At 38.3% G+C, this 17,584-nt stretch overlaps 1 protein-coding gene across 5 annotated transcripts in view; it reads right to left on the bottom strand.

The window, feature by feature from the left end:
• Window positions 1–17,584, bottom strand: part of Pp2A-29B (Protein phosphatase PP2A regulatory subunit A) — a 177,085-nt gene that overhangs the window by 86,576 nt on the left and 72,925 nt on the right. For all 5 annotated transcript variants that reach the window (XM_067153738.2, XM_067153736.2, XM_067153739.2 and 2 more), the window contains one exon: window positions 1,587–1,858. In XM_067153738.2, coding sequence (XP_067009839.1) covers window positions 1,587–1,858 — 272 coding nt within the window. The remainder of the gene's footprint in view (window positions 1–1,586; window positions 1,859–17,584) is intronic.

Below are 17,584 nucleotides of genomic sequence, written 5' to 3'. Positions count from 1 at the left end.
CGTGGACGACCTCGATTGAGATGGAAGGATACCATCCAACGTAGCATTATAGAAAGAAACCTGGACTGGGACACAGTGTTGGAGGAGGAGTGGTGGAAAGACCGAAGAAAGTGGAGAGGAACCATATTTGCCCCTACCCGGCTACAGCTGGATAAAGGGAAATGATGATGATGATGATGATGATGATGATGAACGAGTTAAAGGATTTGTTCTAATATGCAAACTTGAAGGATAACTCGTTATGAAATTGAACTTGTGATATGCAGTTATGTATAGTTGTTGCTAGGCTTTACCAGCTTCCAGATCAATTTGGCCAAACAGCTGTTGGCAAGTGTGACCTTGCCTGACTATCCAAAATGAGGATGCCCAAGATCTGGGGATACACCCACTGAGACTTCAGGGAAGGCACTGGGGACTCTTTCCAACCAAAATAACCCCAACAACGAAGGTTATCCCATCATGGAGATGCAAAGTATGTACGTGTGACACAGGGTCTGAAGTAGGAATCTTCATTTGAATGCCACCGGTGCAAGGTGGCGCTGCACGTATATACACATAAAGACTTCACAAAATACATCTGACAGTAGTTTGGATATTTCTTCTCATTAAATTGCTGTAAAGCATGCTTTTTCAGTGTCACTAGTAATATCATGTAAAGTAATGAAAATAAATGGCACACCAAGGCACAAATAAGTTCAGTTAAATGGTATGTGAATGGGTTAATATAAATTTGCTCACATGATTTAGGCCATAATAGTGTTCACGCTGGAGCAAGCTGGAGATACATACGAGTAGATGGTAAATAACAGCGATATTATTTCAAGTGAAAAGGGTTAACTGCTCCCCTTTTCACGATGCAAATTTATTAGAGCATTATTGATTTTCACCACAAAATGTTTTGAAACGATATCACATCTGCTCCTAGGTCTAATTAACCAACTCATACTACCCTCTACATGAATACTGTACTCTGCTGCAAAAGTGAGATTTATAGACTGCTGCACTCCATAAAGGGGTTCAACTTTCTACCAAGTAACTTACGAAACTAGCCAGTGCAACTGTATTTTGCTGCACTTCACGGATCATTTATCCGACAAAAAGGTTCATTACCGTAATATTCATGTACAATACAGTTTATCATAAGGAAGGTTAGGGAAATGCTAGGCAGTTATAAAAAAGTTCATTAATCAGACATATTTTCTCAATGCAGGAAATTATACTGCAATTATACTGAAATGTTTGTGATTTGTATTCCCTGGGAATTTCAAACATTAAAAGTTAGCAAGGGAAAGAATAAATTTCTTAAATTTTCCCACCTTTGCATTAATTATGACGATCCACAGAAGAATATTTCTTCAATGAATTACAATAATTTTTACAAATTTTTTTTGTGAAAACAAAAACAAATATTTATTTTGAAAAAGAAAAGGAGAATAAATTCAGAGAGAGTCAATTTAGCATTATATTAAAAACAGATGAATACCACACAGTGATATCGTAACACAGACAAATAACCTGAAGTGCCCTTGGTATATTTTACATGTACTGAAAATGCTGACTACTACGAATTCAATTGATCAACTTACTTATGCTTCCCCAATATCGGACTCAATCCCATGATAACTGAAGCCAAAGCTGACTTGACATGTTGATTTGGGTCAGCAACCAAATCTTTCACATACGGAAGGATGCTGGTCATGATGATATTCTCTTGTTGATAAGAATCAAGATTCTGGCAGAAGTCTCGTACCTTGTGAGCAGCTGCAGCACGCACCTCTGCCTCTGTGTCTTTCAAAAGTAATTGAAATGCTGGGACCAGATCAGTTTTCGTTATCTCCGGGCCCACAGCTTTCTGTAGCTGAAACATAAAAACGTCAAATGTGTAATAATTAAATCCTAAAATGGCTTAGTAAAATTATTGAGTAGAACAAGAAGTGGTCCCACGAAACTTTTACTTGCGCACAGTAACTCTCAACATTACCAAAGCTCTGTAAAGTCTAGGCTGTTGCTAAAGGTGCATTGCAACAATTGGTTAAGTCTATTTTATGAAGTTATTTTGTGCTTGTGATGAAATGGCGTATAGCTTTTTATGCCGAGTGTCCGAGGAGATATTCGGCTCGCCAAGTGCAGGTCGTGGGCGACATGCGCGTCGTGATAAGGATGATGAAGACGACACATACACCGAGCCCCTGTGCCAGCAGAATTACCAATGATGGTAAAAATTCCTGACCCTGTCGGAATTCGAACCCGGGACCCATGTGACCAAAGGCCAGGACACTAACCATTTAGCCATGGAGCCGGACTGTGCTTGTGATGTAAATATTATTTTGTCTTATGAAACTTATACCAAGAAACCATAACAAAAAAGCACAAAGGTCGCAATATTGCCATCTTGAATGCAGAAAATTGATCACAATTTCATTGTGGATAAGCACATAATAGCAGTTATATAATTAAAGTACCTGTTTTTCAGACCACTAACATTTCTTATGAGATCCACCTTGTGTCAAGACATTTCATGTAACAGTTAATTGTTAAGACAGTACAGATATCTTTTCAATTGGAGTGTACACTAGATCTCGTACTACTTTGATCATGCATATTCATCATTGCTGGTCACAATTCCCAACTACTAACTGATGTGAATGTGGCCTGCACTGAGGTGGTGAATGATGGAATGAAAATGATGGTGAAATTAAAATTGTGCAGCTCATACTTGCAATGCTCATATTTTACGAAGTTGCTGAAGAAATAAAGCAAAATCTTCACAATAATGTCAAATTGAAACCAAACGTAATCTCCGTTCAGAGATATTTTAAGGAATAGTCGACACTACAAGATTCGACACATGATGGCCGGTGCCCTCAATGAACGAAGCTATATGTTCTACGAGGAAGTGTCTGGATTGGCAGCATTGGAAGTACCAGACGAATATATATAACTGCCTTCAAACCAGAAAACAAAAACGGAATGATCATTGACCCAACGGTGCTATTTGAATTGCATTCTGGTCAACCGAAAGAAGTGGATTTAGAGAAGAGCATTCACGAACCTACAGTCTCGTATTATAAAGAAAAATATGGACTACAAAGTATATCAGTCATAGGCTTGATGGTGGAAGCCCAGGGAACAATTCCTAAATTCTTATCGCAGTTCTGGACTTCATTAGGTTTAAAAAAATATCTGTTGACAAACACAGCAGTAGCTGCCATGCATGATTCAATATTAATTTTAAGAAACCATTTATACAGTCAATGAAATTTTTGCTTGTTAATTCCTTTTTGTACTGTATGTGAAAGACATTTCATTGTCCATGCTCATATGATTTACTACTGTACCCGTCTAAATGGTGCCTGATTGAATTTGGGGAAGCTGGAGTAATTTTTGTTAACGGAACATTGGGTTACAAGCAAGCATACATCAGCTGTTACCGTGCCGTGCCGCTGCAGGCGGACATGTTATGTCACCAGGCTGGTGAAGGCCGCCACGTCACGCATTACGTCACTTAGCGAGCCGACCGCCGGGAGGGGAAGGATACTCTGGATACATCTGCTTGCCGGTGTGAAGGACGAATTACGTCACAAGGAGGGTGACAGCCAATGAACATCGAGGAAGGTGCTGGAAGGTCTTGAGATTATTCTAGAAAGAATTCGAGAAGTCTCTAAGGAAAATCTGAAGAGAACAGTATAGTTTCTACGAGAGAATCAAACGGAAGAGTCTCTGAGGAGAAGTTAAGTAAGACAGTCTTCAGGAGGAACATCGTATAATTTCAACCATCTAGCAAGAAGATAAACGTTCGCAGATATGGTTATTGTCTGCCTATTTCTTGTATGGCACAGCCACTATATAATTTGAGTGCTAATTCAAATTTTCTTCAGTCTACTTCGGTGTAGAGCGAAGTGTTATACCCACACGATTCACCGGGTGGAACTTGAGAAACCACAGACAGTTCGTGCGCTCACTTAAGCCGAGTGTTGCAGTGGAAATTTGTGGAGTGTCTCTTTGGATATTGTAAGGGAATTGAGCTATATAGAGCGAATATTCGAAAGGAAACCAGGCCTATAGAACGTCAAAATACTAGTAATAATGTTCCGTCAGTTTCAAGAATCACTGTAATCTTGTGAATGTGCTCGGAATTTGAAGCTTGGGGTACAACTGAACCTGATCGTACACCATTGTGCCAGTTAAGTGTCATAAATAATTTAATAGAATACAACTAGTGTGAAACCACTTTTCTTACGCAAAATTTTAGTTTCAGCTACCATTGTGAAGAGGAACCGACAGCATGCAACGAACGCGAGGAAAATCCTGGAATTTTCTGGAACGTTGTGGGAATAATACAACGCTGCTGTTCATAGCCGTAGTCATCATGGGTTAAGCCAAAGTGTGCATGCCAGCGCGATGACCTTGTACATCTATGAGCCTCCGTAGAGCAAGAAGAGGACGCTGACGCCCATAGTTGCATCCCGACGCCAAGGATTTCCATCGGAAGCTTAAGTACCATTGTAAAATGTCTTCTCTTTCGGTAGATGAATAGTAGATTGTATTCTTGCTTAGAGCAGTGTAGTTTCTTTTGGGAAATGTTGTATTTAAATGGTGATGGTGGAGTATTCATGTATTCTTTAATTTATGGTTTCTACATTTTCAATCTTTGCATTTCCTTAAAACAATGTTTGTGTTTCTGATTCGAAGATAAGTAATCCCAGTTGTCAATGAGTTACATGAGGTCATGTACAATTACGATCCTCAAAAGGAATTATGGGGGATTAAGACCTAAAAATAAGAATAATAATAATATTAAAATGTGGTCATAATAATCACGACGAGGAGGATGAAATTAAATTTGAGTAAATACCAGTAAATCGAAGTCTTAATGAACTATTAGTTTATGTGATATAATTGATATCGGAAGGGATGGTAATTGACGTGTACTAGGAGCAGCTCATCGAGAAGTTTCTAGGAGCCATAATAGGAGGAATAAAAATAATTCATTATAATAATAATAATGAAAGTCGGGTATTGGACTGGTTGTTAAGAATAAAAATGTACGGCGTTATAATGGTAGATTTTACGATGAAATTGAATATATGGGACCACTAGGGTGCATGTCAGTCATAATGATTATGGTGAATTATAGTGATGATAGTGATTTATAGTGATTTGATAATATTTAGGGACTAATAATAGTTCATTCTTTCGCTCAACAACCGATATTGTATAACGTACGACTTGCTTATTATTAGCCTTTCCTGGGGCTCACAGACGCATCCATCTGATGATGGTGGTGATAATTATTTCTTCGAGATTAACTTAGTCATCCTATGTCGTCTTGTAACAACAGTCTTAGTGACTTCTGATTATGATCGATTCATGCTATAAGGGTCTTCAATAAAATTTAAGAGGAGAATATAATAATAAATGATGATGATGGTAATAAAATATGACAAGTTCAGCTGTATGGTAAATGTGGCTATAAACAACTGGTGTGATTGAGTTATTCGTGAATATTATTCATGTCTTTTCAGGAATGCTTATTCTTTTCATATTTTTATGTGATTTATTGGTCGACGATGTTGTTGCTGTTGATTACGCATGGTATTACGTGATGCTCTATCCATCCATAGAATACTAGTCAGATAGAAATTGTTGATATAATTTATAAAGGAATACAATCGAGCGAAGTCTGCGAGAGGGGAGAAATGCGCCAAAGAATTTTTAAAAGAATTTCTCAAAGGAATTTCTCAAAATTGTATAAAATTTCTAAACTTTTAAAATATTTCACAAAAATAATTTGAATAGAATTCCTTGAGAATAAGTTGTAAAGAAATTCTCAGTGGTGTGGAAAAAATGAGTAAGGAAGGATTTTTCAGAAATGACGAAGTAATCTCTCAAGAGAATTTTTTCCAAGTATGCCAATACAATTTAAATAGAAAATTTGTCACAGATGTGTTAAAGTAAAAATTATTTAATGAGAATTTGTGAAGATTAAAACAGTAATGAGAAATAGTTATTTTCATGTTCAATGTGGCATTGTTTCGTTGATGTTAGTACGACGGTATCACTAACTGCACGATCAATCAATGTTACAGAGAATTGCTTCGGTTGGAGTTCATTGGAGATATTACTGAATCCCATGAAGCGACAAAGCATGTCAAGGACTTATAGTTATTTGTAAATGAGAAGATCAAGCAATTGAATTATGTTGAAGAGAGGTTAAAACAAATTTTTTCCTTTTGGTGCTTTGTCCAGACTGAGTTTTGTTTTTATATTTTAATAAATGATATAGTTATTTTGTTCTGATTTTTATTTCACATTATGTCTCCTATCCAGTCACCAATGGCCCTGTAAATAGAAATTTTCTGAAGGTCAGTCCCATAATAGCAAATCGGCCCTGCGAACAGTCCACCCTTTTGGGACTCTCGCTCCGCCGACTGAGCGACCCCGGAGAAGGGGACACTACATAGCATTTGTTAATAACCTGTTAAACAGTGATGGTAGCTTTTGTATGGGAGAAATGAAGTATACTTTGTTCTAGTGGCAACCTTATAATTAGGGAAGTTATAAAATGAATTAATAATCATCAAAGCTCCACTAGGAGTACGAAAATGTTAAGAATTCGTACGTTTGCTTCTTGATTGTCCTCAACCAGCAAATACTGGACAACATATAGTATGCAAACCTTTTCTTGAGCCCGAGTTCCCATTCTGCACTATGGAGCACAGGGCTCAAAAAAAGTTTCGCATACTGTACATAGCTCAAGGCAGTCGAGTATTAATATGAAAACCACACAACTGTGAAATACATTCTTTCCACATTTGACAGCAGTGAAATGTCTTCTATAAATACAGCATTATTTAAGAAGAGGTTCCCAGCAATTTTTCTAGGAATTTGGCAAGCATTAAGCAAAATTATGGACATGACCTACAGAAACCAATTTCTCACCTTGAAACAAACGATTTGGAATGGGACAATAGTTTGGGGCAAAGCAATCGTTTCTGTAAAGGATAAACAGAAAATTATGAATAGTATATACCACAATATGCAAAATTAGCAAAATTTTCCAAGGCATTCATTTATTCATCGTATGTATTTATTAGTGCCTTGGTCAGTGGCAAAGTTAAGGCTCTTAGGCCCTCTCTTACACTTAACCACCACGTGGAATTTGCATACAACTATTAAAGAGTAGAGCCACAACAGACAATAGTCACAGTAACGCAATAAGGTCCACAAGATTCTGTAGCAGCAGACAAAGGGATGCTTCTTCCATTCTATAAATTGAAAGAAACATAATCAGATACTCAAAATTTGGATTGAAGCCCCTTTTAACCATAACTTACATAAAAACAATCAACTTCCAACGGAGAGTCTGGCCACTACAAACAAGAATTAAATATGTCAATATTTCCTCTGATCAAATTGCCAAACTGCAGCAGCAAGCTTCATCCAATCTAGAAGCCATTTTCCAACGAACCCAAGACTTCAATTCTAGATTATCATCAAGACTAATCACGCATAATGCAAAATTACAGTCTTTTTAAATAACATTATTTAGAGAGCACAATTCTTAACTAAAATTCTCAATACTGAAATGTTACTGTTTTCTAGAAACCAACGCACTTCAGGAACTATAGCTCCTATAGGAGAGAGAGATTTATTAAAGAAATAAATCATCCATCCTCCAATGAGGGTGACCATTTGGATCCGGAATACATTTTCAATTTCAATGGTTTAAAAATATCAAAAGATGAACATTTAAACGTTAATGCTGTTATCTTCTTTTTTTCCATGGTTAGTGGGGGAGGAATGTAACTCACGTTCTCAGGTATAGGTGGAAATGAATGATTTGCAGCGAGTCCCTCAGTATCTGTATTACTATTTTTTCTAACTCGCGAAATGGAACTTTCAAATTTTGTAGGAAGTTCGATGTCTGACTAGGGAGGGTGCCTCTTGCTCCGAAAAGCAGGCCTGTGACAATCCACCGATCAATAGGTATTTTATACTTAGATGAAAGGTAAGGCAAGCACGGAACATAAATAGCTCAAATTTTAATACCAAAATTATAGTTGAATCAATTTTAACATTGCAAAAAATTTTTAGCCAAATTTTCAAATTGTAAAAACTGTGTTTTGGACGTCAATGTGTTTTAGAATTAAGAGTTACTCCATTTTAACATTGCAAATCATATTTTCATAATTTTTAATGTGTACCGTATTTCACGGCATAATCGTCGCACTTTTTATACCAAAATTTTCGAAAAAAATTGTAGGGTGCGACCATTATACGATGAATATTTAATACCAGTATTTGTATTACTCAAAAAATGTATTTATAACTAAATTGTATTGGATACAAATTTAAGATGCACGTAATACTCGTGTTTATACATCAAAATAATTAAAATAGTCTAAAACAAAATTCATAATTTTTCGCAACAATTCGGCGAACGTTTTTCCAACCTGAAAATAAAAATGAACGTATTAAGTTAATATGTCATTAATTTGAGTATTAAAGTTAAAATATTACACTTGCAAAAAATTATCGCTTTGTTGTGAAATGCGGACTTACCGGTACGCAGTTTATTCCAAATCTTCGGTGTTGCTATCGCAGGTTTCGCTATCTGATGCGCCGTCCTCGCCTCTGTTAATACCAGTATCAGATTCTTCGTCTCCCTGCCACACTGCGTCATCTTCGGAACCGTCTAGTGCATTCGAAATCCCAGTCCTTTTGAAGCTCTTGGAGACTAGTTCAGGTGGTATAAGATCCCAACTCTTCTTCACCCACGAGCATAACAAGTCCAAGGGTGAACACCTGATATTTCCGGCGGGCGTCAATTGCTCATCGCCGCTCATCATCCACTCGTTGTAAAATCGACGTAAGTGGTCTTTAAAGGGTTTATTAACACATACGTCTAGTGGCTGCAAAGCAGATGTTAGGCCACCAGGAATGACTATCTGTCGTGTCTTATTTGTAGTGAGAATTTGCTTCACTTCGTTCACGAGGTGACCTCGGAAACTATCTAAAACAAGCAGAGCTGGTTGTTTTAGTAGTGCACCAGGTCTTCTACTCCACACAGTTTTAACCCAGTCCAGCATGAGTTCTACGTCCATTAAACCCTTTGGTTGCACTCGTACATGAATTCCACGGGGAAACTGTATATTCTTTGGCATCGTTTTCCTCTTGAAAATGTTGTAAGGCGGCAACTTTCTCCCGTCAGCTGTAATGGCTAGCATTGCCGTGCATCGCAACTTCTCACTACCGCTGGTTTTCATTAATACACTCCGTGATCCTTTTAGCGCAATAGTGCTGTTGCGAGGCATATCAAAAAAGATTGGAGTCTGATCGGCATTACCGATTTGAGAAAGCAAGTACGAAGTTTCCTTGCGCAAACGTATGACAAATCGGTGAAAATTTACAATCTTGTCCGTGTAATCAGCAGGCAACTTTTGGCTTAGTGTTGTTCTCCTTCGCACTGACAGATTGTGTCGTCGCATGAACCCCTTAATCCACCCACGAGTCGCCTTAAACTGAGTTACCGGTATGTTGTGTTTGCGCGCTACCTCCTGTCCCTTAATTTGTAACATTTCATATGATACACTGCAGCCATTGTTACGTATTTCACTGACGTACCTAAACACTTCTTCGTCAATTATAGGAAACTTCCCTGTTTTAGGACCTCTAAACGCGCGTCTAGAAGGGTTTGTGCTTTTTAGCTTGTTTTTTACTTTCCGCCAGTCACGCACCAACTTTTCACTCACAGAAAATTTTCTTTCTGCAGCTCTGTTCCCGTGCTGTTCAGCGAAGGCAATTACGCTTAGCTTGAAGCCCGCAGAATAGTTTCTATATTTACCCATAATTGCTTATAAATGCTTCACACGTTAATGTTTTGCGATATAAATGACTTTCCGTAATTGTTCACTATTAAAACAAATTATTTCTGCAAACACCCAAAACACAAATTAAAAACAAATTCTCACGCACACATGTCTACAGTAATCACGTAAATCTGAAACAAATAAATGCATCTGTGATCTGTCCATTCCAGAGCAGCCAATACTGTTAGGCAGCAAGGAAGCATGCAACAATTTATCAGTTTAGCTCGTTGGTTGCGACACACTACTGCGCTTGCGCAAAGCTCGCAAACCGGAGCTCTAGCTAGCGCGGTGTAGATCTACTGTATAGTTGACTGTATTCCGAGACGTCAGTAACAAACATTCATTTTTTTCAATTTCTTTTAAACATACGGTAATTAGGTTAATATTTCTTCCCAGTTATTGATGATTTTACATTACATTACTGACGAGTTTATAAAATAAAACTTTAATAGCATTGGATAATAATTATCTTGACTGCTTGGATAAAAGTTTTCATCCCATGCCCGGACACTTATGACGTAGTAGTAAGATAAGAGTCTAGCGATGACAACTGAGACATCGTAAATAATTCGGCTGAATAATTCCGTGGAAATCTGCGTTATCGTCTTGGATTTCACTTCGTGCGCAATAACACAGGAGCCGGCCCCATGGTGTAGGGGTAGCGTGCTTGCCTCTTACACGGAGGCCTCGGGTTCAATTCACGGCCGGGTCAGGGAATTTTACCTGTATCTGAGGTCCATTCAACCTACCTAGCCGGTATTTCCTGGCGACGTTGCCGATAAGCGATAACTTACAGCCTTACGTATTTCAAATGGGAACTCATAATATGTAGGTGGTGAATAAATAGTACACTGTCTCGCGACCACGTTGTCAAACTGCCGATAGCCTACCGGTAAGCATAATATGTAGGTGGTGAATAAATAGTGCACTGTCTCGCGACCACGTTGTCAAACTGCCGATAGTCTACCGGTAAGCCATGCGTCGTACATATACCGGTATTATTTATTTGTATGTTGTGCAACATGTCGCAAACGTGACTGTGTTGCCAAATTGCCCATAAACCATACACGTATTTAAATTGCGCATTCATGTGCAACTTACGTTGCAGTTCCATTTACCTTTTAACCAGATTAGTGAACAAAATTTGGACGTGCGACGATTACCGTATTTCACGGCATAATCGTCGCCACCGCGTAATCGTCGCATCCTTTATTTTGAATACAAAAATCGGACTTTAAACCTTTAATTACATAATCGTCGCACGTCCAAATTTTGTTCACTAATCTGGTTAAAAGGTAAATGGAACTGCAACGTAAGTTGCACATGAATGCGCAATTTAAATACGTGTATGGTTTATGGGCAATTTGGCAACACAGTCACGTTTGCGACATGTTGCACAACGTATAAATCAATAATACCGGTATATGTACGACGCATGGCTTACCGGTAGACTATCGGCAGTTTGACAACGTGGTCACGAGACAGTGTACTATTTATTCACCACCTACATATTATGAGTTCCCATTTGAAATACGTAAGGCTGTAAGTTATCGCTCATCGGCAACGTCGCCAGGAAATACCGGCTAGGTAGGTTGAATGGACCTCGAACCAGCCCTCAGATACAGGTAAAATTTCCTGACCCGGCCGTGAATTGAACCCGAGGCCTCCGTGTAAGAGGCAAGCACGCTACCCCTACACCATGGGGCCGGCTCCTGTGTTATTGCGCACGAAGTGAAATCCAAGACGATAACGCAGATTTCCACGGAATTATTCAGCCGAATTATTTACGATGTCTCAGTTGTCATCGCTAGACTCTTATCTTACTACTACGTCATAAGTGTCCGGGCATGGGATGAAAACTTTTATCCAAGCAGTCAAGATAATTATTATCCAATGCTATTAGTTTTATTTTATAAACTCGTCAGTAATGTAATGTAAAATCATCAATAACTGGGAAGAAATATTAACCTAATTACCGTATGTTTAAAAGAAATTGAAAAAAATGAATGTTTGTTACTGACGTCTCGGAATACAGTCAACAACTATACAGTAGATCTACACCGCGCTAGCTAGAGCTCCGGTTTGCGAGCTTTTGACCATTAAAAATTGCCTTAAGCAATCATTGTATCGACTAGGTGGAAAATAAATAAATACTTAATTGTGAATCTATTGAAGTGCGATACGGACCATGAAGCTGATTTTATGTAAGCACAGTAGTGTGTCGCAACCAACGAGCTAAACTGATAAATTGTTGCATGCTTCCTTGCTGCCTAACAGTATTGGCTGCTCTGGAATGGACAGATCACAGATGCATTTATTTGTTTCAGATTTACGTGATTACTGTAGGCATGTGTGCGTGAGAATTTAAGTTTTTAATTTGTGTTTTGGGTGTTTGCAGAAATAATTTGTTTTAATAGTGAACAATTACGGAAAGTCATTTATATCGCAAAACATTAACGTGTGAAGCATTTATAAGCAATTATGGGTAAATATAGAAACTATTCTGCGGGCTTCAAGCTAAGCGTAATTGCCTTCGCTGAACAGCACGGGAACAGAGCTGCAGAAAGAAAATTTTCTGTGAGTGAAAAGTTGGTGCGTGACTGGCGGAAAGTAAAAAACAAGCTAAAAAGCACAAACCCTTCTAGACGCGCGTTTAGAGGTCCTAAAACAGGGAAGTTTCCTATAATTGACGAAGAAGTGTTTAGGTATGTCAGTGAAATACGTAACAATGGCTGCAGTGTATCATATGAAATGTTACAAATTAAGGGACAGGAGGTAGCGCGCAAACACAACATACCGGTAACTCAGTTTAAGGCGACTCGTGGGTGGATTAAGGGGTTCATGCGACGACACAATCTGTCAGTGCGAAGGAGAACAACACTAAGCCAAAAGTTGCCTGCTGATTACACGGACAAGATTGTAAATTTTCACCGATTTGTCATACGTTTGCGCAAGGAAACTTCGTACTTGCTTTCTCAAATCGGTAATGTCGATCAGACTCCAATCTTTTTTGATATGCCTCGCAACAGCACTATTGCGCTAAAAGGATCACGGAGTGTATTAATGAAAACCAGCGGTGGTGAGAAGTTGCGATGCACGGCAATGCTAGCCATTACAGCTGACGGGAGAAAGTTGCCGCCTTACATCATTTTCAAGAGGAAAACGATGCCTAAGAATATACAGTTTCTCCGTGGAATTCATGTACGAATGCAACCAAAGGGTTGGATGGACGTAGAACTCATGCTGGACTGAGTTAAAACTGTGTGGAATAGAAGACCTGGTGCACTACTAAAACAACCAGCTCTGCTTGTTTTAGATAGTTTCCGAGGTCACCTCGTGAACGAAGTGAAGCAAATTCTCACTACAAATAAGACACGACAGATAGTCATTCCTGGAGGCCTAACATCTGCTTTGCAGCCACTAGACGTATGTGTTAATAAACCCTTTAAAGACCACTTACGTCGATTTTACGAGTGGATGATGAGCGGCGATGAGCAATTGACGCCCGCCGGAAATATCAGGTGTCCACCCTTGGACTTGTTATGCTCGTGGGTGAAGAAGAGTTGGGATCTTATACCACCTGAACTAGTCTCCAAGAGCTTCAAAAGGACTGGGATTTCGAATGCACTAGACGGTTCCGAAGATGACGCAGTGTGGCAGGGAGACGAAGAATCTGATACTGGTATTAACAGAGGCGAGGACGGCGCATCAGATAGCGAAACCTGCGATAGCAACACCGAAGATTTGGAATAAATTGCGTACCGGTAAGTCCGCATTTCACAACAAAGCGATAATTTTGCAAGTGTAATATTTTAACTTTAATACTCAAATTAATGACAAATTAACTTAATACGTTCATTTTTATTTTCAGGTTGGAAAAACGTTCGCCGAATTGTTGCGATAAATTATGAATTTTGTTTTAGACTATTTTAATTATTTTGATGTATAAACGCGAGTATTACGTGCATCTTAAATTTGTATCAAATACAATTTAGTTATAAATACATTTTTTGAGTAATACAAATACTGGTATTAAATATTCATCGTATAATGGTCGCACCCTACAATTTTTTTCGAAAATTTTGGTATAAAAAGTGCGACGATTATGCCGTGAAATACGGTATGTAATTAAAGGTTTAAAGTCCGATTTTTGTATTGAAAATAAAGGATGCGACGATTACGCGGTGGCGACGATTATGCCGTGAAATTACATAAAATCAGCTTCATGGTCCGTATCGCACTTCAATAGATTCACAATGTTATATATTTTTCATCTAAAGAGTGTTATGTGGCTGAAGATGTTGATAATATACGAAACATGTACCACTTTTGACCATTAAAAATTGCCTTAAGCAATCATTGTATCAACTACGTGGAAAATAAATTAAATACTTAATTGTGAATCTATGCCGTGAAATACGGTATATTATTCTTGTGTTTTAAATATTGTTATCACTGAAATTAGATTTACATTCAATGTAATGAAATTTGTAACAACAATACAAATATGACAAACCTTGAGACAATTGTATAGGCTGATGATGCTTATGAATAAAAGCGAAACATGTCCCGGTAAATTAGTGTTGTAACATTGCAGTAGGGTGTATTTGCATGTGATATTGTTATACATCCGGGTGTCTCCTGGGCAACGGACTAGGACTCTTCCTAGACGGCTGATTCTCTCACACCAGAAGCAGAACTAATCAATCTTAAAATGTATTTTAAGAAACGGCTCTTTTCAGAGCCATCCATGACAATAATATCCATAAATATTGAAGGCATGTCAGCTGCCAAAGAGGAACTCTTGAAAAAACTATGCCAAGATCAGAAATGTGACGTCTTGTGCATTCAGGAAACGCATAGGGATGAACATCAGAAACGTCCAAAGATTTCAGGAATGATTTTAGTTGCAGAAAGGCATCATGCGAAATATGGTAGTGCTGTATTTGTAAAGCCAGACATCCAGATCATCAGTACTCATCATACTGAAGATAACGACATCGAAATAATCAGATCAAAAATTAGATGTTGGCTTTTCAGGCGTTTGCTCTATTAACCAGCATTTCGTCTTAGGTCTGACACTAGACTCGTCAGAGTGGGATGTGTCAGACCCTACCCACTGATGCTGGGGTGTATGCAGGTGAACTTATCAGAAGCCTCTTATGTGGCACAGTCTGAAAAGCCAACATCTAATTTTTGATCTGATTTTTTATATGCTCTATTGGTGGAAAAATATCTAATTCCCTCCATGGGAATTTAGAATTACCATTTGGAATTGCTAGGCGGGCATTAATTCCATTGTGGAGTTTTATCTCCCGTATGCAGTTATCAGACTGTGCCACATAAGAGGCTTCTGATAAGTTCACCTGCATACACCCCAGCATCAGTGGGTAGGGTCTGACACATCCCACTCTGACGAGTCTAGTGTCAGACCTAAGACGAAATGCTGGTTAATAGAGCAAACGCCTGAAAAACCAACATCTAATTTTTGATCTGATTTGTGATATGCTCTATTGGTGGAAAAATATCTAATTCCCTCCATGGGAATTTAGAATTACCATCGAAATAATCACCGTGGAGTTAAGCAACATGACCATTACATCTGTGTACAAGCCTCCAAATGAAAAGTTCTCTTTCTCACCACCTGCAAATTTTGGTAATCAAACAAAGTCAATAGTAACCGGTGACTAACAGCCGTAGTCACGTCTGGGGAAATGCTCAAGAAGATGAGAATGGAGAGATCGTCATTGCATGGGCTGAAACTCAGGAGCTTTCCCTTATTCATGACAGTAAGCTTCCCTCCTCCAACAGTGGAAGATGGCACCGAGGGTATAACCCAGATCTTCTCTTTGTGAGCAACTGCTTTGTGCAGCAATGTTCTAAAGAAATGGGTTCACCAATCCCAAGAACACAACACCGGCCACTAATATGTCACCTCTCTTCATCCATAAGACCACAGGAAGTTCGATTCAGACGGAGATATAACTTTCGAAAGGCTGACTGGAAAAGGTTTTCCAGTATGTTGGATGAGAGGATAAAAACTGTCTCCCCTATACCCCAAGATTATGACAAATTCATTGATTGATGGTTATGAATTTCATGTTTTTGGTCCGTATTGAACTGAGAATAATATATAAGTAATAATAATAACAACGTAAACGTTTCCACCTTTTCAATACTACAATATATTCACAAAATTACAAATTACACGGTACTAGTTTCGACCCATCTAGGGGTCATCATCAGCCGTATTGGAGCAAAGATCATTTGTGGCGAAATCCTAAGAAAATGTTATTTTAAAGAATAACAAGTGAAATGAGATGTTATGGTAATAGTTAATAATACAAGGAATATACATACTAAGAGGTTTTTAACAAAGAATAAAGTATAAATGGGGTGTTGTAAAAATTATAATCATGGAAATCAGTGAGTTCTTGTATTGAAATGAAATATGGCTTAGGAAGAGGGCTTAAGGTGGGGCTGAAGGTTCGGGAGAAAGTGTAACTGTCTTGGAAAAGTACCTTTGATTAAATTTAGGATTGAGTTTAGGTTGGCTGCATTATTGTTTCTGAGGAAAGTGATAAATAGATCGAAGAGTATGTTGGGTTTCTCTGAGATTTCATTGAAATTGTGACTGGCATTAAAGTATTGGTCTAGGTGTATTGAACAAGACATGGACATCCTCGTATTAGCAAACAAGGGCCCTATACTCAACATAATGGAAAATTACTACATTCACCTAGACCAATACTTTAATGCCAGTCACAATCTCAATGAAATCTCAGAGAAACCCAACATACTCTTCGATCTATTTATCACTTTCCTCAGAAACAATAATGCAGCCAACCTAAACTCAATCCTAAATTTAATCAAAGGTACTTTTCCAAGACAGTTACACTTTCTCCCGCACCCTTCAGCCCCACCTTAAGCCCTCTTCCTAAGCCATATTTCATTTCAATACAAGAACTTACTGATTTCCATGATTATAATTTTTACAACACCCCATTTATACTTTATTCTTTGTTAAAAACCTCTTAGTATGTATATTCCTTGTATTATTAACTATTACCATAACATCTCATTTCACTTGTTATTCTTTAAAATAACATTTTCTTAGGATTTCGCCACAAATGATCTTTGCTCCAATACGGCTGATGATGACCCCTAGATGGGTCGAAACTAGTACCGTGTAATTTGTAATTTTGTGAATATATTGTAGTATTGAAAAGGTGGAAACGTTTACGTTGTTATTATTATTACTTATATATTAAATTCATTGATATCGTGAAGTTCTGTTCACGGGCATCAATTCCCAGAGGCTGCAGGACACGCTACCGTCAAGGTATAACTCGTGAAACAACTGCTCTGCTGCATGATTACTACAGGCTTCACGAAGAAGATCCATTTAGTGAGCAAACAATTCAAGCAGCACAAAGTGTTCTTACCTCTATCTCACAGGCAAAGAAGGAGACATGGATGAAGTTGATATCTGAAGTCGATATGGGTAGGAGCAGTCAAGAAGCTTAGATACTTTTAAAACGCTTGAGCAATGATCCTACGCAAGGTAACACACACGTCAATGTGAGTGCAGATCAAATAGCACACCAACGTTTGCTTAATGGAAAACCAAAGCTTTCCATGAAAGCAGGGAAGAATCCTATAGTCAGACAACCAGACGAGAGCAATGAGTTATCTAAGCATTTCACACTAAC

Source organism: Anabrus simplex, chromosome 9, assembly GCF_040414725.1.
Source record: "Anabrus simplex isolate iqAnaSimp1 chromosome 9, ASM4041472v1, whole genome shotgun sequence".
NCBI classification, from domain to species: Eukaryota; Metazoa; Arthropoda; class Insecta; order Orthoptera; family Tettigoniidae; genus Anabrus; species Anabrus simplex.
Note: the sequence above shows the minus strand (reverse complement) of the source record. Positions and strands in the feature narration are given on the sequence as shown.